General features: G+C 43.8%; 1 protein-coding gene across 4 annotated transcripts in view; it reads left to right on the forward strand.

The window, feature by feature from the left end:
- Positions 1 to 1,445: 1,445 nt before the first annotated feature.
- The window catches only part of EP300 (E1A binding protein p300), a 64,346-nt gene continuing 39,348 nt past the window's right edge, over positions 1,446 to 26,443 (forward strand). For 3 of the 4 annotated variants that reach the window (XM_068142530.1, XM_068142533.1, XM_068142532.1), the window contains exons 1-2: positions 1,446 to 3,390; positions 17,805 to 18,463. In XM_068142530.1, the coding sequence (XP_067998631.1) occupies positions 3,297 to 3,390; positions 17,805 to 18,463 (753 nt within the window). In that variant the 5' untranslated portion in view covers positions 1,446 to 3,296. The remainder of the gene's footprint in view (positions 3,391 to 17,804; positions 18,464 to 26,443) is intronic. The other variant, XM_068142531.1, reaches the window with a different exon arrangement.

The raw sequence follows: 26,443 nt of genomic DNA on the forward strand, positions 1-26,443 counted from the left end.
ATCTTGCTGGAAATAAAGCCCAAAGAAGGAAAGCTGCAGTGTGGGAGTATGTGAGGGAGCCAGTGGGTAACTGTTACAGGGCTGTGAATTTCTGCTCATGCCTTCTCTCGTCGCCTGTTTGCTCTTCCCAAATACCTGCTTCGGTTCTTACATGCAGGATTGCAGAGAGCTCAGCCCTCAGGGTAGGTGGTGAGAGAAGTCCTTGCCGATGTCCCACTTGGATCAAACGAAACTGCCTTTTTTTTCCTCGTTAAAAACATACACCTGCCCACATTTCCTTTCCACTCCTACCCCGTAACGGTGTACAGCCTGGAAGAACCAAAACGCACCAAAGGGAAAAGCCGGGGGTGGGTAATTTCTTTATTGACGAGTCCTTAAAGATTTGAGGAAAACTCTTGTCGGGTAATTCTCGCTAAGCTCGGTAATGGCTCGCAGGCCGTGAAGGCATACGAAGGGGAACGTTAAGTATTACCTGTCCCTACCCAGCAGTCAGTCCGTGCCCAGCCTCAGCAGGGCAAGGCTTTCCGACGCCGCTGTAGCACGTAACGCCTCCTGCCTCCTTCCCCAGCACACGTAGGGGATTTGGGCATGAAGTGTAGGTTTTGTGGGTTTATTTACACTTCGGCATCAAAGGGGTTTTATTGTGTTTATTTTTCGTAACATCGATGGAGACCTGCGACAGCTCCCACATCCCCGAGCTAAGCGAGAGCGTTGCGTTGTCCCTGGATCTGTCACATTCACCGCTAACCGGGCCTTGGGGGTCTGCCCGGCTGCGAGCCGGTGGGGGTTCTGCTCCCCGTCCCCGTATCTCCGAGGCCAAGGAAGAAAGGGGGGCTGTACCCCATGCCTGGGCGCCGCGCCTCCGCGGGGCCTGTTCCCCTCTCCGGCTGCCATGTCTGTGGCGCAGCAAGGACCGGGACGACGGGAGGAGCGCCCCGCCCGCCGGCACCGCGGGGAACAGACCCCGAGGGGAGGGAGGACCGCAGCGGGAGAAGCCCGCCCCGCCCGGCTCCTCAGCCCACCGGGCCGGGCAGCGGGGACCGGGGAGGGGAGCGCAGGGAAATGGAGTGACCGCCTCCCTGCCCTGGGACGCAGGTTACGGCTGGTCTCCTCCGAGGCCATCGCCGTGCACTTTTCGGCCGACGAAAAAGAGCGTGAGGGGCGGAGGGAGAAAGGAAACGAAGCAGCTTTTTTTTTTTTTGCTTTTTTTAAATACTAAAAATCCTCCTTCGCCTTTAAGGGGCGGGGCCTGGGGAGTTTGCGGAAGAGCCCGGCGAAAGGCGGGCGCTGATTGGACGAGCGCGGGCTTGTGACGGCAGCTGGGCGGCCCCACGCCCCTGCCCCCCACCGCGGCGCGCCAGCCCCCCGCGTTCCATTGTGTGCGCCCGCGCGCCGGGCCCCGCCCCCCGGCTGACCACGCCCCTTTTTTCTCTTGGCTCATTTCCGGCTGCCGCCGCCGCCGCTCGCTTCCCTCCGAGGACTCGGGAGAGTGAAGAAACAACAGCCGCCATTTTGTTTGTGTGTGAGCGACTGAGGGAGGGAGCGAAAGCGAGAGGCCGAGCCGGACGGAGCGAGCCAGGGGGAGGGCAACGCAGAGAGACCCAGGGGACGGCCAGGGGACGGGGAGAGAAGCGAGGATCCGAGACGCCACCAACCCCCCCCCCCCCTCCGCCGCCGCGACAGCCTTCCCGTCCCTTCTCTCTCTTCTCTCTCTCCTTTTCTTTCTTCTCCTTTATCCCTACTTCTTTCTCGCCCCCGCTTCTTTCCGCCCCCGCTTCTCCCCGCTCCGCCACACACGCCACAAGAGCGGCCGCAGGCGGGCCGCCGCCGAGCGCCAGGCAGGGGCAGTAGGGAGCCTGCGCTCGGCCCCCGCGCAGCCTGCGCCGGCCCGCCCCACCCCCCCCCCTCACCGGGGAGCGCCGAGGGCCCCCTCCCCCCCCGGCTATTTAACCCACCCCGGGGCGAGTCCCCCGCTTTCCCCCGGCGTAATTTTGCTCCTATTTTATTATTTTAATTTTAGCCCCCCTCGTCTTCTCAGAGGGATCGCTGACCGGCCTCTCTCTTCCCGACTACCAACCTCTCTGCTTCTTTCCCCACCCTGGCAGAGGCGAAGAGGGAGTCCCTGCCGCGCCCGAGAAGCGGCTGAGGTTTTTCTCCCTTGCTTTCCGCGCCCAGCTTAGCCCTTGAGTCCGCGGGAGCGGAGACAGGCAGCCCCCTCCCTGCCCGGCGCCAGCGCTCGCAACCATCCTTGGCTGCCCGGGAGGGAGGAAGGTAGGCAAGGGGGGGAGGGGAGGGGCCGGCTTCTTCCTCCTCCTCCTCCTGCTTCGGGATCGGTCGCTGCCTGCGCTGAAGGGGGGGTAGCCCGCTACTGAAAGCGAGAGAAAGAGGAAGGGGAAAGAAGAGAAGAAAGGGGGGGGTGCAAAGAGGGTGTTGAAACCCGCCCCCCACCTTCCCATCCCGCGATCGGTGCTGCCTCCATCAGGACAACAACCCCTCCTCCTTCCCTGCACAACAAGATGTGAAGCGGAGACTCCTGGGACTTATCCTCACCCTCCTCATCCTTACAGCTCCCCTTTCTGCAGCCATTAACGACGGTAGAGGAAGAAGCGAGTGGAGCTGGGGACCCCGCGCACGCCTTGCCTCTCTGCCCGCCGCTTCCCCCCCAGCCCTGTCGCTGGCGGTGGGTATTTTTTTGCAGGGTGGTGTTGGAGGGGGAAGGAGCTGCTGCTGCTAGAGGACGGTGATCTTTTTTTCTTTTTTCCTCCTCCTCTCCCCTCCTTCGCCCGCCTCCTTGTGGCGATGAGGAGGAGGAGGACGGCGCCGAGGAGGAAGAGGCTGATGGCGGCGGTGAGGAGGCAGCAGGAGGAGGAGACCCCCCGAAGGATGAAGATGATGATGGTGGTGACGGCGAGGAAGCACCAGCAGCGCAACAGCCGGAATTAATTTTACTGGAAAAAACACCAACCTCTTTTAATTTTTTTTTCCTTTTTTTTTTTTGGCGGGGGCTTTACCTGCTCTTCCCATCTTCGCTCAGCCCTTTCGCCTGGGGGAAGAGGCCTCTCCCTCCCCCCGCCCCAGCTCCCACCTTCTCTCCGCTTCTCCGCTGCAGCCCTCCAGGAGCCCCAGGGGCAGAAAAAGGGGAACTTGGCCCCCTTCCTCCGTCAGATCCTCCTCGCTCGGTCTTGGCGTTATTGTTGTTCTTCAGCTGACTCGAGGCCCGAGGAGAAGGTGAAGGTTTTGGGGTTCACCCCCCACCGTCTCTCTGCTCTGAGGGATTGTCTAAAAAAGAATTAAAAATGGCCGAGAATGTGGTGGAGCCGGGCCCGCCTTCAGCCAAGCGGCCTAAACTCTCCTCACCGGCGCTCTCCGTGTCCGCCAGCGACGGCACAGGTCAGTCTCGGGGCCCAGGCCCTCCCCGCCGCTCGGTGCTGCAATTACTGCCCCTTTCTCCCCTCTTCTGCCTAAATCTCCTCCTCCCTTTTGCTGCTGTTAACTCGTGCCTGCCTTCGTCCTTTATCTCTGTCTGCTTCTCCCGTTTTCCTTCCGTCTGAACCCATCGGTGTTAATGGCATACGGAGGGTGTTTGGGTGTTTTTGCTCTTGGCTTTTTTAGGAGTGATTGAAAGCAAAGCTGTTCAGTTTAGGGGGCTTTTGATCAGCGGCTGATAAGACTTAACAGTTCGTCATTTTCGTCTCTTTCACAATAGTAGTCATTACTGAGCCCTTCGCTGAGCATCTGCCTTTAATGCCCTTTGCAGAATCACGAACTAGTGCTAAAGATGATGCTTTTGTGCACTTTATCACTTTAATGTTGAATTACCTATGTGAGTTCACACTCAACAAATGCGTCTTGGTTTCTGCTTTGCTTCATATATACTTAAGTTTATTTTTGCAGCTTGTTTAGGTACGAGGTTTATTTCTTTATTTGCCTTTTTTTCCCCCCTTACATTTTATTTACTTTTTTGTTACAGTCCTCTTTGCAGGAGGGCATTTAAAAACTGCATTTCTGATTCACATAGGCTGTCGACTTGAGTTAAAAGCAGCCAAAGGCAAAATCTAGATCCCAAAGTTAGGGCTTAAGCTTTATTGAGGCTCTTCTCCTTTTAGATATGAAATGTTATTTCACCTTATTTGCATTAAGAATCAATATGGAGTGTAGTTCATCCTGCATCTCCTAGTTCTGTGCTTCGAGACAAAAATGTCTGAGATTACCCTGTAGACTGAAAGGCTCTGAAGATGAAGGGGTTTCTCTGCAGTCCTGCAAAGGTCTTCGGTGGTGCTGCAAAGGCAAGCTAGAGGTTGGAAATCTTAGGTGTCCCGATCCCTGGTAAATATGAACTGGTTGTACTGGGAAGGGGGATGGAGGAACAAAGGCCTGTTGAGCTTTTTAATGCTTCTTGTGAAGCAGATGAGTATTTGGAGTTATTTTGCCACGAGAGTACTTGGTTACCTGTCCCACAGGAGTTTCTTTGAACTTACTTTAGATCTACTTAGCCTATAGGCTATGGAGGAAGCCTCCTCCTGCCAGAGTCTGGTGAGTGGTGGCATTTCTGAAGCCACCAGTGGTGGTGTTCAATGCAGTTAGCAGCTGGCAAGAAAAAGGAACAGTTATTTATATTTGTTGTTGTGTTCTTGTGGTGTCTTTGTTGTTGTTGTTTGTTTGGGGGGGGGTGTGCTTTGTTGCTTTTTTGTGGTGGTTTTGCCTTTTTATAAAAGGCTCTTATTTACAGGAAACAAACGTCTTAGTAGTCTGCTTTTCAGTTGAGCAGTAGATGTGATTCTGCTTGGAATCATCTTCAGCATTCTGCTTTTCCCTTCCCTGTTCTTGGTGAATGAGGTGTTAGTCTTGAAGAGTTTGTGTGTAACTTTAAGAGCGTGCTAGATACAGGCAATGGTAGGTTGTAAGTGGAGGACGTGACTATTCCTGATATCAACAGGTCTTTAGTGAAAAAGTGGAAGAAGGTTGGAGAAGCTGCTCTTCAACTAGAGTTAGCTGTTGGAGGTTTTGTGCTAGACTTGGAAACCAGGACTTTCTTCAGCACTAACCCGTCGTAGTTTGTTTCAGCAGTGATTACCTGGCTCTGTTTAGAGAGGCTAAACAATGTGTGTTGTGAGAGAAGTCCTGATGCTTGAAAAACCTGGAAGTTAAAGGCAGATTTTGATGCAGATGAACCCAGGTATCCCAAGTTATGACATCTGTGATCAAATAAACTTTGGATAATTTGTGAATGCTTTCCTGTTTAACAGGTGCAGATTTGCACAGCCTACTTAGTTGGCGTGCTGGGCAGCTTAATAAATGAACTTTTTACCGTTTTAACAGGGATTGTCGAACAGTTTCAGTAGTGCACAAAGGAGAGAGTTTTCCCTCAGTGCGACTGAGCTTGTCATCAGCTGGTAGCTGTGCAGAGGTTTATAATGTTGCACACACTTCCTGTATGCCGCATAGAAAATACTGAAGGATTCTTACTCTTCTGGATTCTTCAGCTGACAGCTTGTCTAGATGCGGGGCAGTTCCACTTTCTGTTTATTATGACATCATATCTGTTTCCCTAAATGAAGTCAAACCTCTTTAACCAACAAGTGTGTTTTGCTGCTTGAGACTGCACTTTTTTTTCTGACCCACTTTTACTGTTGTGGGCAACTGCTTTGAAGTTTTACCTTTTTTAACCTATCAGCTCTTTAAATTTGCTTTGAAATAGCGCAGGCAGCTTTCATTAAGTAAATTCCACTTATAGAATCGGCTGTTGTCCCCACTCCATGGTTAATTATAGATAATAAATAACGTGGTGCTTATGTACTTACTCAGGCACTCTTTTAAAAACTGTTAGATTCACAGCATCATCGGAGAGAGGGAAGGAGCAAGGCAGGAAACTTGCACTGTTGATGAAAGTTTTTCCAGCACATGTGCATAGTGGATCTTTCAATGGGTTCTTTTGCTGTACCCTTTTGGAGTAGCTTCTTAACCTGAAATACTGTTTTAGCCTGTTAAACACCTAAAGCAAGTGACTAACTCTAGCTAATTTATTCCCAAGCTGGCAGATGTTAAGTGTATTTATACTGAAGACTAAGTTGTCTGTAATTAACTCGTTTTCAGTGTAGACCTGGATGGTGCTGATATTCTGGGCATGGAATGTACTAAACTCAAATGTCGGTGGTTTTCATCTAAAAATACGCTGGCAGTATTGGCTTAATATGCTTGATACGTTTGCAGCAGCCAAACAGACCAGCCTTTCGTACAGTTATTGCAGTGCTGCATCTTCCTCTTTTAACAGTCCTGAATGATTCATACATTGTCCTCCTCAGAGTCGGTTTTGCCGTCGTTTTGAGTGGCTTTATTCACGCCGATTCCTTCTTCAGAAGGTGAAAGTAACATAGGCTTACAGGGAAACTGAAATGTTTGTTACACGTTTTGTAACAAAGTAATTCAGTAATCTTGGTGTTGTACCTGTCGTGTGGCATACTAGAGTTTTTGAAGGGTCTCATTTGTTTCTTAAATGCTGTGTAGTTCTAGGATAGCTTCAGGAGTAGGATGCTGTGGACGCCTTTCGACTACCAAAGTTTTTTCTACAACTCTTTTTTTCCCCCCATTTAAATGTAACATTTGTTGCAAAGAGGAATGGTGATTATACATATGCATTGTCCAGATGTTAAAGTTTTCTTAGAGGGCTATTGCAGCTCTACGGTGGGGTCACCTTTTGCTGGGTACAGTATCCTCAGCATGGGATGTAAGCTTCTGACACTTGCTGCCCGCACAGCTTGTACTTGCATGGTTACATTGACGTTAAGTACTTCGCCAGTGTAGCTCATTTCGCTTACCTTGCCATACTGATAGAAACAGTTGTGGTATCTTGCCCCTAATCTATCAAGATTTTCTTCAAGTACTGTATTAGCAAACTGGTGCATACCAGTCTGATTCCCTCCATCCCACCATTATAGCAGAATAAGATGAGTGCAAGCTGAAGAGTTGTCTCCTTGAACAGATGAGTGGAACTTTTATGTAGAGATAGATTTTAAACAATGCCTTAAAGCAATGCTTTTTAACACTGTTTTTTTAATTATCTGTGACCATCTTAATTTTTCTTGCAGTAATGCAGGTGTGCTGAAAGTGCCACATACAGATTTCTCTGTGGTACATTCAGGGAGGGAGAGTTTAATCATGTTTTACTGTTCCTGCCCCCCTCTCTTAGAAATAACTTGTCTGTGAACTAATGAAGCTGTTCAGAACTGCTCTTCTGCAAAGGAATGAAAACGGAGTATATTCTCTTCTGCAGTGTGATTGCATGGTATTGGGTTGCTAGATCTGAAAACTTGATTTTAAGTGCACAGTGTTTCTGGCTGTAGCATTGGAGTTCAGTTATCTACAATTAGTTGGCAGGGCTGTGGTACCCGAGACCAGTGTACATCTGTGTGGTATGTGCTTTAACATCCTTCACTTCACTATAGCCAAAAGCACCGTTCCTCTGAGTAATACCACATCTTCAATCTCCCTTTCAGTACCCATCTTTTGTAAAGTTGATGTGTTCCTCTTGTCTTCCTTTTTATTTCTACACCCCCCCCCCCCACTCCCCTCTGGGCACTGCTTCTGACCTTTAAAACTTTACTCTCCTTTACATCAAAGGACTAAGACTTGTAATGAAACTTCTCATTTGGACTGCTGCAGTCCAAATCGGTGGACTAATACCCATCTTTCATTTGTTCCAAATATATCAAGATGTTTCTTTGCTTGAGAGGAATCATATTAATCTCATGTCACTGCCTATTCCAGAGGCACATGCATGGTTTTCAATTCTCTTTTCAGACAGCTATGGATTTCCCCCCTCCCCGGTGTTTGTATATACTACTTTAAAATACTTCTCACAAATCTGTTTTATGGCTAATGGTTAAGACCAAGTCGTTAGACTTGCAGCCATCAATTAACTCTTCTTACCCCTCCTTACTGAGAGCCACTTTGGTTGGTTGGTTTTGTCTTTTATCCAAGTATTAGGCATGAGATGAGAGATGCCTTTAAAGATGGTTTGATGGGTAGCATGCACTGCAAATTGAGTACTGCAGTGGTGGATGCTTGTGGCAAAACCGGCCATCTGTTCCTTGAAGCAAGTGGATTCTTAAAGTAAATTAAGAGAAATTTAAGTGTGAATGATTGTCTTTAAAAAGTAAACGGATCGTTCACGTGGTGCTTAGGAACTTTTAAACGATGATCTCGCAGATTTCTTGAACAGTGGAGATTTCCAGACTGCTATTTCTCTGCCCTTTTTTTTCCCTGTGAATTGTCCCTGACATAGGTGTTAACTCTTTCTGAGTAATGTTATCAAAGTACCACATATTTTACAAAGAAATACTGACTGCAGGAGAGGGAGTGTACCTGTTGTGATGTAAACCTGAATCTTGGACACTTACAAGTAAAACTTCTGAGACTAGAAAAGCAGTTCACAGCTGCAATTCAAAAATGCAGATTCACAAGTTTGATATTGCTGGGAACTTGGGAAATGTAAATTCTAGGTTAAAAAAAACACCCAACCTGCTCATTTACGTGTTTTTTCTTTCTAGGACATGGTCCTAAAGCAGGGTTTGGGTTTAGTCCAGAGGGTGTCTAGTTCAGGTTTTTGGTCACTTGAGTGTTTGCAGAAAAATCAAAGTATATCTGGGAAGAGTTAGTGAGTTCTGGATTTCAGTGTATGGTTTTTGGAAGCATGTTTCATAAGGTACTGAGAACTTTTGCAGGGATTCTGGTTTCTTGCACATTTCCAAATTGGAGAAAATTACTTTATTAGTTTTTTATTTTGTATGATTTAGTGTGTGTTTCTTGCATCTTCTCTCTAGGCTGCTTGATCATCTGCAGTGTGCCAGCTCGATGTCTTGCTCAGCTGCTTTAGCGGGAGCAGCCTTTCGGGGCTTGTTCCAATAATGTAATGATCCCACTTTAACCTTTCACATCACTAGTGCCCCCTCTGAATGGGCTTGGCCAAAAGTAATTTAGATGTGTTATTTGACAAATGGAGTAATTTTGCTGAGTAGATTTCACTGGCAGATAAACAATGCACACCTGTCTCCAAGGATTTGACTTTTCTGTCTTGACTTAAACTGTAGCAGCAGGCTGAAGTAACACGCATCTGTCTCTGCATATGGTTGTATGCACTGACACAAAACTTCAGTGTTTACACTGACTTTGCAGAACTTCAGCTAGAACTTGGAGCTAGGGCAATTCACAGAAATCCCCTGCCTGAGCAGCGTGACCTATCTGACAGCATGACTTGGTTCTCTTCCTAAATAGCAACAAGTTTCCTTAAAGTGGATTGACATATGAATGAGTGTAAAGGTCTCTTAAATACTTGCCATGCTATCTTCTTCTTCCTGCATGTTTCTTCCAAAATGTGTTGAAGAAAATCGACCAAAGGACTGTTGAATTCTGATGAATTCAAATCATAGTAACTTGTGGTTTACTTGACTGTGTCAGGTGTATTTACAAGAACAGCAAGGAGATGAAACTGTGTTCTGAACTAGGCTTTGCATTGAAAAGTGCAAGTTTGCTACAGGACCTTCAAGTACAGGACAGGTTACTTTTTATTATCAGGTGGCTGTGAGATGGAGCAGAGAGAGATTTGGCTTTGTTTTTCCCCATTTGACAGGGTGAAAAACCTTTTTGTGACTTCTCCTAGAAGAGATCCAAGTAGAGCTTTGAACCTTAACTGCTTGCAGAATCATCATTTACAGTCTCTTGCTTTGTAGAACTCCCAAATACAAGTGAATAGATAGTTACTGAGCTAAAATAATCTAATTCTCAGGGGCTTTTCCTTTTTGTTGATTTCTCTATAAGAAAAGAAATCAACAAAATGCTGGTTTAGGGCTTGGTCAGTAAAAATTCTTCTGAAGCTTAACTGCCTTTCACATACTCCTGGATATAATTCCAGGAGTTCTGGGGGATTACTTCTTCAAGGTGAAGAAGTCTGATCTGCAGACTTCTGGTTGTTGTTTACCTGTGTGTATATATAAAATATCTTTTTTTTGTGTACATAAATTCAGCATTGCTTTTTGGTTTTACCTAGGAATAATACTGAACAAAACCAGGTCACTAATACTCAGGTTGCATCATTTCAAAGTTGTCCTTAACTTTACTGTCTTGAACCCGAATTTTTAATGGCTTTGAAAATGAAAAGGATTCAAGTGTGTGTGTGCACATAGTGATGTTGCCTGCCTATCTGCACATACCCATTCTTTTGCCCACCAGTATAGCAGACCAGCAAGGCATCTCAAGCTTTCCTGATTTGTGTGCACAGTGGTCCACAACTTACCAGACTCCCACAGGAAATGCCATTGTTACTGCTTACTGATCCCACGGACCAACACTAGGTAACTTAGGTTGGTCTTAGGGAATTTCAGTGGCATATGCAGGGTAATCTATGGAACCAGAATCCTAATTTAGAGAATACTCAAGTTATAGGTAGCCCCATGAAATGTATGCAAATGGCCAATTCTTCACAATGAAATTGACAACTGTGATTTCAGCACTTTGGAATTCTCACCATTTCATCTTATTTGCATCATCAGCAATGACAAGCTAGTACCTTTGCCTTGTGTTGGGTAACGTCATCAGCAGACAGCTACACAAACAGCAGTGCCTCTGAAAATCATTAAGTAATATTGAAAGTTTAAACATACCCTATCTTGATTCTTGTGCCCAGTCTTTTCCATATAATTACACTGCTTCTCTTTCCCTAGAACAGCTCTATGTTCCATAAATCTAGAATTTTCACTATGGTTTTCAGTGGTAATCACCTGTTATCTATAATCTCTAAACACTGCTTTCAATAAGAACTTCGAATAAGGTGATGAAAATGAAAACATTTTGTCTATAAATACAATTTGATGCTTCAACTAAAACTGGCATTTCAGTTGATAGTAGTTTAGGACAGATATGTCTTAAACTTGGAGATTATTCAGGCTTTGCAAAATTCAGACTTTTCTTCCTTAAGCAAAAGTTAGTGTGTTTGGCACCAGTATTTGAAGAGTAATTAGGACAGCTCATTAAAAAAAAAGAGAGGTCCTAATTTTAGGACTTCAGTGGATGTTGAACAATAAGGTGCAGCTTCTTTAGAGTAATTGTTTTGGGTTTGATTGCTTGTAAAGTACTTAAGGTTTATACCTGGTTGTTGCAATTAATAAAGAAATCATGTGTGCTCTAGATGGTGAATTAGACTTTGACCGAAAAAAAAAAAACAGTTGGGCAGTTTAAATGTGCCTGGAGTTGTGCACTACTATGATGTGCTAACATCTTTTGTGCCCTCATGTTTGTCATATCATAGTAGTATCATAGTATCAGTCAGGTTTGGAAGGGACCACAAGGATCATCTAGTTCCAACCCCCCTGCCATGGGCAGGGACACCCCACACTAGATCAGGCTGGCCAGAGCCTCATCCAGCCTGGGCTTAAACACCTCCAGGGACGGGGCCTCAACCACCTCCCTGGACAACCCATTCCAGTGCTTCACCACTCTCATGGTGAAGAACTTCCTCCTCACATCCAGCCTGAATCTCCCCACCTCCAGCTTCATGTTATCTTCCAAGGGTTTTGAGTATGTCCTCCTTAGATGTGTTTTTTGCTAGCTTTGTTTGCAGTCTTCAAGTTATTAAGTTTCTGGATGCAGTGAATACATTCAGGTTTTCTGAGGATTGGCAGGGAAGAAAGGAGGTAATGCTTCGGCAGTTTCTTGCAGGGAACAGAACTGATAGCAAGGTCTAATACTGGCGACATTGTTACCCAAAGAGCATTGACACAGAGGAGTAAGAATTCTCAGTTACTGTTGCATAAGCAATAGTCAAGACCTGTGCATCCTACTTCCACTTTGGGGTGAGTGGTTAGCGTTACCTAGGGACTGATGTTCTAGGATTTTGGAAGGTGTAATTGCAGTCATGACTGTAAACCTTAATATTTTAGGCTGATGTTGAATTTTTGCCCCTGTGTTTTCCATTGAATTAATAGACTAACTTCACATTTGAAGCCAGGGAAAAACCTCTTAGTCAGAGGTTTTGCTACCTTTGGATAATTGTGAAAAATGAAAACCCTTTTCCTCAGCGTGCTTTAGAGGCTAGAGTAAAGATGATCTCCAAAATGCTGTGTAGCAGAGTTCTTTCGCTCTTACCTAGTAGGAATTGCAGGTTTTGTCTTTTTCTGACATGTGTTTTGGTTTTGGTTGGGTGAGGTTGTGTTGAGTCGTGTTGGGGTGTTTTTGGTTTGGTTTGGTTGGTTGGGTTTGGGGTTTTTTGCCCGATAAAACTGCCTGAACATGTCTGGCTTAATTTTCTTTCATTGCAGTGGCCTTGGGCATTGGTGACTTTATTAGCACTTTATTTCAGGTCTGTGCTTCTCCTTTGCTTCTGTGTTTTCATGGATGCATGAGAATCCTCTTGTGAGGATGTGTTGTTTTCATACTTTGTGCTGACTTTTTTCTTTAACTTTTTGAGTTCTGCCTTTTTCCAAGGGCATTTCAGACAATATATCTGGGGGCCTGTAATGTCAGGGCTTGACTGCAAACCTGAATGGCTGGCTTCTCTGGAATATTGGTTGTATCCTCTGGGTACTTCCTGTGTTAGAGCTAGGCCCCGTTCAACTCTTGGATGGCTTTCCTGTCACCATGCAGGGAAGATACCTCAGCAGTTGATTTATTGTTCTGTGTCTGAAAGCACAGCAAAGGTATCATGCTTTCTGTGTAGTCCAACATCATCTGTGCCTCCTGTCAACCCTGCCACATGCATACTTTGTATTCAGTGTCATGTATTAAACCTTGTCCACTTGTTTAATTGTGAACCCAGCAACTGTGATGTGATTTGATCCACTGATAGGTTTCTGGAGCTTGGAAACATTTTTGCAAAGAGGTGGCTATTCAGCAGCTTCCTAGTTTGACATGTCTGTGTCCAGAATGTAATACAAGTGGGATGCAGGGACAGGAACTGTAAAGTCTCTTGCTGTGTAATGAGCTGAGCATGTAAGTTGTCTTACTGTTGCAGACTTGTTCAGGTATGATTCTCTTTCACACATGATGTTTCTTCAGACGTACCAGCTCTTGTCTTGAGTCTGAAAGCTTGAATGCCTTGAGTCTGAGGATACACTACACATTACAGCCATGTGTTCTTGCTATTTTGTAGCATGTGGGCAAGTTCTTGGAAATCTAGTGTTACTTGCTGCAGCCCATTGGCTAGAACCAGGTGATCTCCCTATTGATAGAAATGCCTGGTTTACTCTGAAAAGTAAATAGAGGTCTGTTGTCCGTATCTTGAAAGGAGGAAATGTGAATCATGACTGTAGGCTAGAAAACAAGCAAAAGAAGCTACAGGTCTGTTTCTTTGCTAAGTAGTTACTAGGGATTTTTTTTTTTCTTGCCTTGTAATCCTTGTCAAAAATCTCTACCTTGCCTTGCATGCATTGAGAGTTGTGAACATCACTGCTGCTGCAAGCTGCACTTGCAGTAAAACTAGCTGGAAATAAATACTTGTAAGTCATTTGAAAATTGATTACTTGATAAGGCACCTATTGACTTAGGAATTGTGATTGCACCCTCTGAACCTGTACGAGTTTAAAGTCCATTTTGGTGCCGGGTGGGTTTTCAATCCACACGCCTGCAGGTTTTTCTGTCTTGCAGATCAGACACTGTCAAAGGCTTAGAAGTAAGGTGTAAAACTAAGAAAATAATCATCATGTGCAACACAAGTTACCACACTGATTTTTTAGAAGTTACTTTCTACCAGTTTAGGATGCAGTTCATATTACTTAATCCCATCTAACTGGACTGCCATCTAAAGAAAAGGACCTGCTTTATCTACTGTCTTTTCTGGCCCACTTTCTCAGGACAGATTTCATGTAGCCAGGGCAAGTCAGGTCAGTTTCTTGACTCTATAAAAAAATAAAACTTGCTTGAGTGTTCAGTAGTGGTGCAGCTCCTGAAAGGAGTTTTGTGCCTTTGTGTGTTGAGACTAGCTCAGGTGAAGAGTTTCTGATTGCCTACTTTGTGGAGGTGCTTTCCTTTAATTCCTCTGAATCCTAGGTGGCAGTAGCAATCTGTGCTGTATCTCCCTGTTACCTATGGAAAGGAACACACTAGTAATATTATAGATAACGTAATACAGAATCACTCTGGGCCACTCTAGAGATTAAGATTTAGCTCTACCACTTAACTGCCTGCATATTACTGGGTGGTTTTGAGCTCTTGGGCCAGATACTGTCTGCTCTGTTACGTCTCAGATTCTCTGTGTCTGATTATACCCCAAGATCTCTAGAGATAATGAAACAGGTAAACAAGCCTTTTCAGGACTGATCTGCCTCCCTCACCTCCCCACAAGCTTTTTCTTAGTAAGAAACCTTGGTGTGTCCTTAATGCAAGGATATCCTTGCAAGGATAGCAGTGGACTCAGTGTACTGCAAAGTCAGTCAGTTCTCTGGAAGTTTATCGCCGTTGTCTTAAGCTACACCTTTGCCTCTTGTGTGCCATTGTTTTTGCATAGTCTGTGAACTATATGGCCTTGCCAGTTTTTGTATTGGTCATAGTTAGAACTCCCTCAGTGGGCTTTAGGGTCAGTATTATGTGTAGAAGACTGAAATGGATGGCAACTGTTGCTAGATGTACACAAAATGTTATTGATCTTTGTGGTCTTTTGGGACTGTTGGTGTTTCAGTACTGTGTCTGAAAACCTCTGCCTCCTGGCAGTTGACTAAAAATGTGATTTTCATAGTTTACCAGGCAACTGAAAGTTGTTTTTTTGGGTAGTTTTATTGTTTATCTACCAACTGAAAGACTTGGAAGTTTTGGGTTTGGGAAAGTTTTGGGGAAAGCTTTATAATAAGGAGCAAATTCCTACCAGAATATTTTGCTGTTGCTATTTACTACTCACAATTTTGGCTTGTAGTTGATAGTATTCTGTGCTAAATCTGCTGTTGTGTATTCTATAGGATTAAAAATCCTGACAGGTTACTCTTACATGGGTGGAACATTTTGGTGGTAGTGGTTTTGTTTGCTTGTCTTTAATGTAAAGAACTAACCTCACAAACATTTGGGGTTTTGTTTGTTGGGGGGGGTTGGTTGTTTGTTGTTTTGTTGAGTGTAGCTGTTGATTCGTAGTCTGAGACCTAAATAAAAACACTTTGAGGTTTTATGACATTTTTCTTCCTGGGTGGCATAGAGTGACCAGACCAAGGAGCTCAGGTAGCTTGTACCTGAATATTCCAGTTGAATATGAGCAAGCACACCTTAAAGTTTGAATTTTCTCCTTTATGAGGGGGGATTTTGAAAAGAATGAGAAGTGAGCAAAGCAGATTAACATTTTCTTATGAAGAAAGATGAGCAAATGTTTGTCTGCAGAACAAGAATTGCACTTCTTCCTTGCAGTGATATATCTGAGAACGTATGAATTAGTCTGGAGAAAGTACTCTGTTGTTTGGATATGAATTAGTTCTTCATATTTAGGCATTGACTGATCACTTGTGAAAGACTAAACAGAAAACTGACAGCAAGAAAAGTGAAATGGGGATTTTTGGGTTTGGACTCACCGGGCCCTGGAAGCTGTCTGTTGAAGGACAGCAGTTCCTTTCCCAGCTACAATTAGTCACAAAACTGTTGTTTGAGCTGCGTGGGCATCTTTGCCTCAGTAGCTGTTTCCCGGTTCGCAGATGGGAGGTTGCTGTGCACTGCCCTTACAGTTCCCTTGAAGCACAGGGCTTGTGCTGGCTGATGCTCTTCTCAGACACTTAACTGTTGCTTTTCTGGTTTGTGCATCATTGAGGATAATGCCCACCCCGCTCCCAGACTAACTTGTGAATTACCGATCATACTCCTCATGTATGGCCTGTTTTTCATGCTACTAGCCAGAGTGTTTTCTGGATGTAGTGCTTCAACAGCTGCCTGTAAAAGGCATCCTAAGGGGTGTCTTAAGGCACCTCTTGAGGCTGTTTTAAACTGTCATGTATTTTTGATGGCTTTCTCCATTTCCTTGATGGCCCTTCTATTTTCAGGGTCTCTTCAACTGTAACTCTTCCTATACTCATCAGTATTCAATTCTCAAGCTAATCACTGAGCATCATAAGGGTTTTTTTGGGGGGTGGGGTGTTTTGAAAAGTTTTCCTGACTCTAAACTCTAAATGAATCATTTTAAAGGGAGGAGAACTTGTAGAAAAGTTTGTTGGACTCTTCCTTCACATCTGAATCTTGAAAAACACTCATCATGCTAAAGAAAACCAGTGATGCAAATGAAAGATCAGGGTTTGGTTTAGTTGCCAAACAGCTTTTAGTATTAAATTTATGCTAATGAAGAGTGGGCTAACAGATTTTGATGGTTCTTTAGTGAACGTTTTTGTTCTGTCTCTGGTGCTTTTCAGTAATGAAGACTATACAAATGGAGTTCTCAAATCTCTTCTGTTGTGGGATACCTGCCTTCTTGCCAACCTCACACCATATTTTTAGAATTCTTAACTCATGATCTTATCTGTGGTAGCAGTTACAAAGCTGCAGAAACTTTGCTAGTACTGGAGTTTGGCAGTTTGAATATGGCATTGTGTGAAACAGGTTGAACACATACCTAATGCTGAAGAGCTTTTCTGACTTCTGTGCTGGCTATAGTCACTTTCCATTAGTATTTGCACCAAGTGCCATCACTATAGAATTCAGTGTAATTGGCATTTCCTTTTAAATGCAGTTGTAGTTGCTGAGATAATGAATAGTCTTAGGTCATTGTCTAGATCTGAGATTTTGAAAATGCAGTGCAGTACCCCCTACAGAGCATCCATAAAATGCCCTTTTTGACGGAGGTGGTGCTGAAATGTTCTAATAGTTAACATTAGAACCCTTCCTTTACTAGATAATAAGCTTTACAACCTAGCTGTGCAGAGCTATTTCACATGGTGGCTCAGCTTTCAGGCATACAATTCCTACATTATTGAAACTGCCATAGAGGAAATACACAGATCAAGGTGCATGCTCCTCCTGCAGACACAACTTGTTTTCTTTAGCAATTTGGTTCTGGGGACTGTGTAATATTCTATATTCTTTGTATCTATCTCTATTCTATTCTATATGTATATTCTATATATCCTACATAGTAATCTTTTTTTCCCACTTGGTTATCTTGGGGATTGCTTTGCATGGACTCTTGAGGAGTGAATTTGGTTATCCATGGTAGTGTCTTTTCACAGCTTTGTGGCCATCTGTGGGAAGATGCTGGTTGTCCATTGAAGTTCAGTGGAATTTTGCTGTTCAGTGCTGAGAATGACTGGATATAGAAGATCCAAAAAACCCCACCAAACATAAAACAACCCCAAACAAACTTCCCACAACCCAGCCACTATATTATTTTATAAAAAGTAAACATTTTTTTTTTAAACCATATTATGTCTGTCCTAAAAATGACAGAGTTCAGGGAAACTTAAAAACTAAAGGCAGTGCTTTCCTCTCAGTGTTCTGATGCTTTGTAGTAATTGTTGTCTTTTTCCATTGGCTAACTCTGAGAGGTGTTATTTTTGAACACTTTTTCCCCCCCCCCCCCTCTCTTCTGTCGAATTTCTGCAGTTGAGAGCTGATAGTCTGAGATACCCAGTGATCCTTTAACACTGATTGTTACTGGAAGGTGAAGTAGAATGGTCTTCTGTGGTTTAGACCCTGAAGTTTAGAAATCACTTTTATCACAACCAATTGGATAATTTTCAGTGATTGGTAGAGGAACATAAAGTGAAATTTTGCTGGATACTTGAAACAAGTAGAAGCCACTGAACCAGATTTTTCTTTGAGACACTACTCTGGACTCATCTGAAATTTGGTTTGTTTTTCAGATTTTGGTTCGCTCTTCGATCTGGAACATGACTTGCCAGATGAACTGATCAGCTCCACAGAACTGGGACTCACCAATGGCGGTGACATAAATCAGCTTCAGACCAGCCTCGGCTTGGCACAAGATGCTGCCTCTAAACACAAGCAGCTGTCTGAACTTTTACGGGCTGGTAGCTCCCCAAATCTCAATATGGGTGTTGGTGGCCCTGGCCAGGGCATGGCAAGTCAAACCCAACAGAATAGCCCTGGAATGGGAATGTTAAACAGCATGGTGAAAAGCCCCATGGCACAGGCTGGGTTGACTTCTCCCAGTATGGCAATGGGTGCAAGTGGACCCAACCAGGGTCCTTCAACCCAATCCACAGCAGGAATGATGCCAACAGTAAACAGTCCAGTTAACCAGCCTGGCATGGGAATGAACACAGGGATGAATGCTGGCATGAATCCTGGGATGCTGGCAGCAGGCAACGGACAAGGAATGATGCAGGGGCAAGTCATGAACGGTTCAATTGGAGCAGGCAGAGGGAGACCTAATATGCCGTACCCAAACCCAGGAATGGGTAGTGCTGGTAACTTGTTGGCTGAGACGCTGCAGCAAGGCTCTCCGCAGATGGGAGGACAGGCTGGACTGAGAGGGCCACAGCCTGGAGCCATGAACAAGGTAAGACAAAGTTAACTTGACTTTATTACCTTCCTTCCTTGTTGTTGACTTTTTGTAAGGTTTATTATTCTGCAGTACAGGTTCTGTAGAATAGGATTTTTTGTTCTTGTTAAGAGTCTGGGATCGTGTGGTAAATAGTTTATGTGCTGCTAAAGTGATAGTCATGGGAGGTGAAAACTAAGTCAGGCAAGACTATTGTGGGGTTATTTTAGCCTGATTTAGAAATCTTGCAGCAGTATAGATTACCAACAACTCTGAAAAGTAACTTGGTTGTGTTTTATTCTGTTCTGTGCTCTGTCCACAAATACATTCTCTCATCTGATAGCGTGCTAGATGTTTTAGATGTTATAGTGCTTTCTGCTTTGTGATGCTTAGTGAGAGTATTGTCTGAGATGAGCTGAGTGTTGGTGCTCTTGAAGATGCTAAGAGGCACATGCAGGTTTGAATGAACTGCACTGTATGTGCTGAGGCATACTTCGACCTGTAAGAAGTAGGCCTTGTAGTTAATGGTGGAGAATGAATGCTTGCTTAAGCAGCTGAAGCCAGATGCTGAGTTCTCAAAAGGCTGTTAATCCATCTCAGTTCCATTTTTAACATCTACCAAGGCTTTACCTTTTAGGAGAGTAAACCACAAAGCTGAAAAAAACCCTTTTTTTTTTAGGGGAAATAGATGTGCCTTTGTCATTTAGGAGGTTGGAAGATAGCTGTCATGAGGCACTGAAAAGACAAGAGAAAGGGTAATGGTTTAAGTGACAAGGAGATGCCTACATTTAATGCCCAATGAGCTTTTTTAGAGTAGAAGAGGCACTTGAGTATTTCTTCTCAAGTTCTTAGTGTTTTGATCAAAGGCTGAGAAAATACTGAACCATTCCTGTTCACTTTAGGTGGGTAGTTTGTGTGGTTTTTTTAGCTAATGAAGGGAAAGTTTTTTCCCAAGGGGTTTGCAATACCTGAATAGATCTCTTGGAATGCCTCAAGTTAGTCCACTTGGAGGGTTCTTAACGATAAGTAGCACAGCCTATAAATACATTTGAAACATTAATGCACAACATGCTTTTCACTTATGGTTTCTTTGTGCTTTAATATGTGAAGTAAAATGATTTTTGTGCCTTTTGAATGTTAATTAGACATTTCTTTGATCTTAGCTGTTTTATTAAGCTCAGTGTGCTGCTAAGAGTGCTTCTGATACATATATATGTGTGTGTGTGTATGTGTTTGTCTAGTGAGGAGGTGATTCTGTGATTTGGTCATTTCAGCTACGTTTGCCTGATAGGAAGGTTGGTGCAGAGCTTTATTACTTTATGGCAGGGGGAGGAAATATGTAGCTAATTAGAAGAACTCTTAGATTGGGATTATATAATGTCTTATTCCTTGGCTGTATGGAAAAAGAGGAGAAATTTTACTTTCATCTTTAGAAAGCTGTATTCAGAGGTCAAAAATGGATGTATTGGGTATTTGGGTGAAGTGCCACTTCTTCATCCTTGTCACAGCGCAAGTAGGGTTACACACTATAATAAATTCATTTCTCTAGGCGAATTAAAGGACACAAACCCAAACTTTTTTGGCTGATATAGTCCAAAATTAAATCATCTTCCTTGCTTACTTAAATTCTGAACTGTGCTGTACATCTCAGTTAAGAACTTTCTCTGGGTTTTGGGGGGAATATTCAGGCCACATACGTGATGTCTTCTGGTTGTCAGTTCATAGTCCCAGGCTGGTTAAAAATACTTCAAGTGATTTAATTACAGATGGAAAAACCTTGAGACTTTTAGTGTGAGTGAGTACAGCCCTCACAAAGGAGCTGAAGCTGCTGGTTGAAAAGAACAGTCTGAAATGGAGGCTGAAATTCCGGCATGTCTTCAATTGGTTAGGTTGTTGGCAGGGAGCCTGTGTTTTACTTCATGCAGTGGAGCTAGCAAAAATCTGACAACAGCTACGTCTGACCGTTTCATCTCCCCACCCATCTGCTTTGGTGGTTTTTTTTTTTTCCCACCTACAAATCTTCAAAAAGTAGATGAAAACAGACCCTGAGCAGTTGTTTTGAAAAGGCTTTTTAATGATTTTTTTGGTGATTGGTGAATTTAGTGCTGTGTTGCCATTAATGTGGGAGTTTGTGTAATAGCTTCTGCAAGTTTCCTTCCTCGATGCAAAGAATGTGCATTATCTGGGAGCTGTCCTTCAGTAGGAGAGAGAAAAAACTAGACCAGACACTTGGGTTGTGTTCACATTCATCCTAGCTTGCTAATGTCAGCTCTTCTAGGTGATGGGAGGGTTGCCTTAGAGTTTTCTCCCTCAGTGAAACAGAGTTATGTTGTCTGTAAGGGTTTGTAGGAAGGAGTAGCTTAGGTTTCTTGTGATCTTAACTAGCTGGAAGGGAGGTTGTTGTGATCTTTTAACGGTTTAGATGAGCTCCAAATGTTTAGTGAATGTGTTGAGCAAAATCAGTTATGTTTCTGCTTTTTTCTGTTGTCCTATGGAGTTACTGAAGGGTTTTCTTTTTTGCTCCTCCTGAAACATTGGCTAGCAATAGAACACAACACTTGCCTTGCACCTTAGCCATGTGCTTCCCAAACTGACTGCTTGTCTGTGCTGCTCTTTAGGAGTCAAAATCCCAAATGTCTGTGTAAATTGATTTGGGGTCACCTGGTATGCATTAACTTGCAATGTCATAATCTGCTGCTTACATCCTGTGGTCTAATGCAGTAGTTCTATGCATGATGTAAGCAGTCACTGAGATACAAAGAACTGATTCTGTCTCCATGCCATCTCTCTGCTGTTTGCATGACAGGCTGTGCTGAGAATCTTGCAGTCCCACGGTCATGGGGGGGGGTTCGAGAGAAGGGGCTGGGGGGGAGGGAAGAGTTTAATTTGAATTGTTTTTCTGGTCCAGTTTATACTCATAAGTTGGAAAGTTGGTGCTGATGTTAGAGAGGGAACATATTAAAGGAGTTGATACTGACAGTCAGAGGAGGGTGTGGACCCTACTTTGGTAACAGGACCAGCTTAAAAATGTCTGTGAAAGTGTAGCCTGAAAGGAGCTTCAGAAGTTCGGAGGGGAAAGGAATTGCAACAAGTTTTGCTTTCTTGAATAGCTTTTTGTTTTCTATGTGCTTGGTTGTTTGCAAGTTAGGAGGATGACAGACGTGCCTGTTGCTCTTAAAATAGTGTTGGAAATTGTTTGTAATGCTTTGATCCTTTCAGAGTTGAAGTATTTTTCAAGCTTTGTTTCACTACTTTTACAGCTTTGATTAATTTAAAAGTAAACAGATATTGCAGAGCTTGGATTTGCTAAATTAAGAGCAAATTCTTGTTTCCTGTTTTGAACCATTCTTAATCTGGAATTACAGCTAATTAAAACCTTTAGTTTGTTCTGCTGGATTCTGTCTAGACTACCCAGTTATGGTCTTTCTGTCCAGTCTCTTATCAGGGGGAGGGTCTTTTGTGTGTAAATTGGTGTGTACCTTTCTGTGATAGTAATGCTCTATCACAGTGACTAAGCTCACCTGACCTTCAGGTCACTTTAGATTTCATCTCCCACAGATTTAAGACATGTTCTTGTTACTCCAGTAATGAAGCAGACCTGAAGGTAGGTCAGATTAGGCATTACTACTATCTCTGCTATGTGACTGTTTCACTTACATGTGAATTTGAGTATCTTCTCTATGGAGATATTCAGAAACCACCTGGAGATGTTCCTGTGTGATCCTGCTCTGGTGAGGGGGTTGGACCAGGTGATCTTCAGAGGTCCCTTCCAACCCCTAGCATCCTGATCTTTGGAGGTTCCTTCCAGCATCTAACACTCTGTGATTCTGTGCAATTAGCTGAAATGTTCAGAGTCTTGAGTACTAACTCTGTCTTTTGGTTTATCATTTGAGTACATTCAGGGTTCTCTTCTGTTAAAATGGATACACTTGATTTTACCAGTTAAACCTCTGTTAAGAAGAGCCAACAGCAATGTTTTACAGGCAAATGTAGTTCTTCAGAATAACTGTAACTTCATTCAAGTAAAACTTGAGCAACCTGGTCTAGTGGAAGCTGTCCCTGAACATGGCAAGGGGAGTTTAAGGTCCAACCCAAACTGTTCTATGAAATTTCAGAATAGTAAAGTCCTGTTCAAAGTTGCAGAGAGGTTGAAGATTTCACTCTCAAATTGCAAAGTTATGCTCCTTAGTGGTAGCATATTCAGTGCCACATTTTAGGTAGAAGGTCAGTGTTCTTGATTGCCTTATTTTCAATAGCTGCTTGAGTCAGCAGGTAGATGTATCCTGTAAATATTTAGACTCTGATACTAAGGGAACCATATGATCAATTACTAATCTATGAAAATTGTACTTGTGTGTTCTGGTCCTTTCCTTTCTTCTTTGGTGAACCAAGGTGTATTTGAGGAAGAAATGAAGCAGTAAAGATTTGTCCTTAGTCTAAGTTTCTGGTGTGGATAGGGGAATGAAATAATCTCTAGTGTCTTCTAGTAGATATCTTACAACATTGTGCAGTCAAATGCAGAGTAATGGTTGCTAGTAGTACTTAGAACCCAGCAGATACCACTGGCAAAACTATATTGTTAGTTGGTTGTGTCTGGGAATAGCAAAGCTCTAGCAGTCAGTAGGGTGGCACTAGAAACTGATGATTTATTGGTTATACATTCTGGCTTCCTAAGTCTCAGCTGGAATTTAGTAAAACTAACTTTCCAATTACAAACATGTGGCTATGAAGACACTTGGTACCATCAATATGGTCTTAAACTGTTAATGTATTGTAGTTAACCCTGTCAGAGGTATGTAGAATCATAGAATGGCTTAGGTTGGAAGGGACCTTAACAGATGATCTACTTGCCAGACATATCAGGGGCAGGGATGCTTCTCAACTAGACATGGTTGCTCAAGGCCTCATCAAACCTGGCCCTGAGCACATTCAGGGATGGGGCATCCCCAGCCTCCCTGGACAACATCTTCCAGAGCCTCACCACCCTTGTACTGAAGAACTTCTGAGAATCAGTCTCAACCTACTCCCCCTCAGCTTAAAACCATTCCTCCTGGTTCTGTGGCTAGGCATGACTGATGGTCCAAATGTTTAATAACATTTTCCCAGATGTTCCAACATTGTTTCTGTTGTTATCCATACTTACATTTACCTTTGTGAATCTTAGGAACTGGTCATTATTCAATAATATTGCTGATACCTAGTTGTCTTTCAAATACTAGACTGTCAGGCAAACAGTTTCATAGAAAAACAGTAATATTTGTAATGTCCATGTGCACACCTGTAACAGTTATTCCTCTCCAATTTCTACTCTGGGCAGTAAAACTAGAAGTAGAGTTAATTACTTGCCCTTCTTCTGAGCTGAAGGTTCCTGTGTTTCATGGCATTAGAACAAAACTTCAGGGAATTTCCTCTGCTTCTGTAGTTGCTCTTGTTAGACGTGGGAGAAGGGTCTGAACAGCCTTAGATCTGATGCTGCTTGTGAACTAGGATGTTGCCTGAACTCGTGTCATCCGTGCCCTTCATGTCATGAGAGGGGCACATCTTCCACCATTTTGGTAATGACAGCTTCTGATTCCATTGGAGGCAGGAAGCTCAAGTTGTTTTCCACTGTGTATGTAGATGTGGATTTCTGTCTGCTCTCCCTTGTGTGCAAGTCTTTGCATGTATGATGAAAGTTGAGGCAGTGACTCGAAAAGGGGAAGAATAAAACCAGATGAGATGGATAGAGAGATGGGAGGGATAAGAAGAGAAATGGAAAGAGCAGTGGAAGGAAGTGGTGGCCAGGACAGAGTGAGCAGAGGTTGCACTTGGAGCTGTGATTCAGCCATGTGTGTTTTTGCAGGGTATTGCAGGTGAAGCCTTGTCCTTGTCTCCTGCAGTGACTCTAACACCACCTTTCTTTGGCTGGTGGGTCTTCACTCAATTGCTTATCTACCCTGCACTCCCAATAGATCATTAATATGCTGATGACTTATGTGCTGGTCTTACTGGTTGTTTCCTACTGATACATTTGTACAGAACTATTTTTATCTTCTTTCTGGTTTGTTTTATTCATGTTTCTCAAAGTCACAGCAAATGGGATGAGCGTGTTCCAGCTTCTTCAGTGAGGCTGACAAGGCCAGCTTGTGTCAGGTGAATCATCTCCTAAATGATCCCTCTCTTAACTCAGTCTGCAGTTGCATGCAGGTGGTTGGTGTCAGGTTAGTGGGTCTGTGAGGCAGGACTGGGAAGAATTGCTATGTGGTTCGGGGAGGTGTCAGTCTCACCTGGACCAAATGATGGCTGGTAATTTATTGCAGGATACCTTAAGACATTTGGTTTTATGCATCTTTCTTAGGTATTGCTTGAGTGTGTGGCTCTTGGAGTAATTTTGGTGTTCTTGCTCTCCAATCTGCCCTGTGCTGCTCTGGTTTTTGTCTTTCCTGTTGGCTGGGATGGGAAACTGAGGACTAGCCCTGCCAGGAGCATCAGGGCTGAGCTGGACATATAATATGTTGCTTGCCAGGTCCCTGGCTGCAGTGGGGTGGAGGACAGTCCTCAGCCCTAGGGTGAGTGAAGCCCTGTGTTTCTGCCATAGAGACAGGCTTGGTTGAGGGATCTGGTTTTGTTTCCCATGCTGTGCCAGTGGCTCATGCCTGAGAAAACATCAGGTCTTTGTGCTGGGCCAACTAGTACATTTGAATAAGCCAGATGCTTCACATAAAGTTTGTGTCCAGCTGTGTTGCAGATAGACAAGTTGACTGGCATGGTCAAACCTTGTCCCTGACTTTCATTAGAAGCTTCTGGTTTGGGTGACATAGCAAAGGTGGGGTTTTTTATTTAGGTTTGGGTTTCTTCCTGCAGTCAGGACAGAGCTGGCTCATGAGGAATCACTCTGAATCCTTTGCTATCAGTGTAAGGTCCACAACTGTCCAGGGGCATGTTGCTTTCTCACAGTGACACCAAATGTCTTTTCAGCCTTCAATTGTGAATTGTTTGGGTTGGGTTGGTTTGTTTGTTTGCTTTTTTAAAGTTTCTTTTAAGGCTGATAGCAGCATAAGCTTCAGGAGTCATATAGAATAGAATAAATATGGGGATAGTGTTAGTGATGGCCAACACAGTCTGTGCTTTAGTGTACTCTCAGATGTCAACTAGCTTTGGGAGCTATGGTTATTAATTAACTTGAAAACTTTGCCTAGAAATCGAGGGTTTGGGGATGTACTTGCTTTCAAAACCTTTTTTTGGAGCCAAAGGGATAAGGCTACCTTGCAGGAAAACATCCTTTCCCCCCTCCCCTTCCTTCCTTCCATAAAGAGTGAGTTCTCACTCAGTCATTCACTAATCCTTGAACCTGTTAGTCAATTTGAAGCAGCAACAACAACAGGGAGGAGTCCTGAAAGTGTTTGATTCCTTACCTTTTTCTTTTCCTTTCTGCTCAACTTGCCCATCAGATCTTTTTAGTCTTTTGAGAGAGAGGCAGCAAGGGCTGGAGTCTTATTTGTTCTGGTTCTGGCAGCAGCTGCCTCATTGATCACCATGTATGTGTTCATCACATTTGAGACACAGGAGAGATGGTGCCAAGAGGAGAGGAAGATTGTTTTCTTTCTCTCTGCCTGATGACTGCATGGTTTATCTGCCATGTGTAGAGATTCTTTTCCTTGCTCTCTAATAAATTACTTGTGTGGTTATAGTTATTGCTTGTGTGTGGAGGAGGGGGGCTGTCCTCAAGGGATTTCACTTGTACATATCAGAGGCGTAAAGTGGCAAGTTCTTTAGTGAAATTTGTTCCTTTTCCTGTGGCTTTATTTAGTAAGTGCAAACTGAAGGCTATTATAAATGTATTGGCAGATGTTACAACCTGGAAAAAAGAAGTGTTTGACTAGTTGTATGCAGTCTCATGGCACGTAGGTTACTGCTTTGTGCAGGCTGGAGGGGCTTGGTAAGGAGCAGAAACAAGGAGTTTCTAGTAGGGAGGGATTCTTTGAGTATAAAACTAGGAGTGGTTGGAAACAAACCTAC

Source organism: Melanerpes formicivorus, unplaced genomic scaffold (genome assembly GCF_026170545.1).
Source record: "Melanerpes formicivorus ecotype bairdi unplaced genomic scaffold, bMelFor1.0.p_v2 SCAF_8, whole genome shotgun sequence".
NCBI classification, from domain to species: domain Eukaryota; kingdom Metazoa; phylum Chordata; class Aves; order Piciformes; family Picidae; genus Melanerpes; species Melanerpes formicivorus.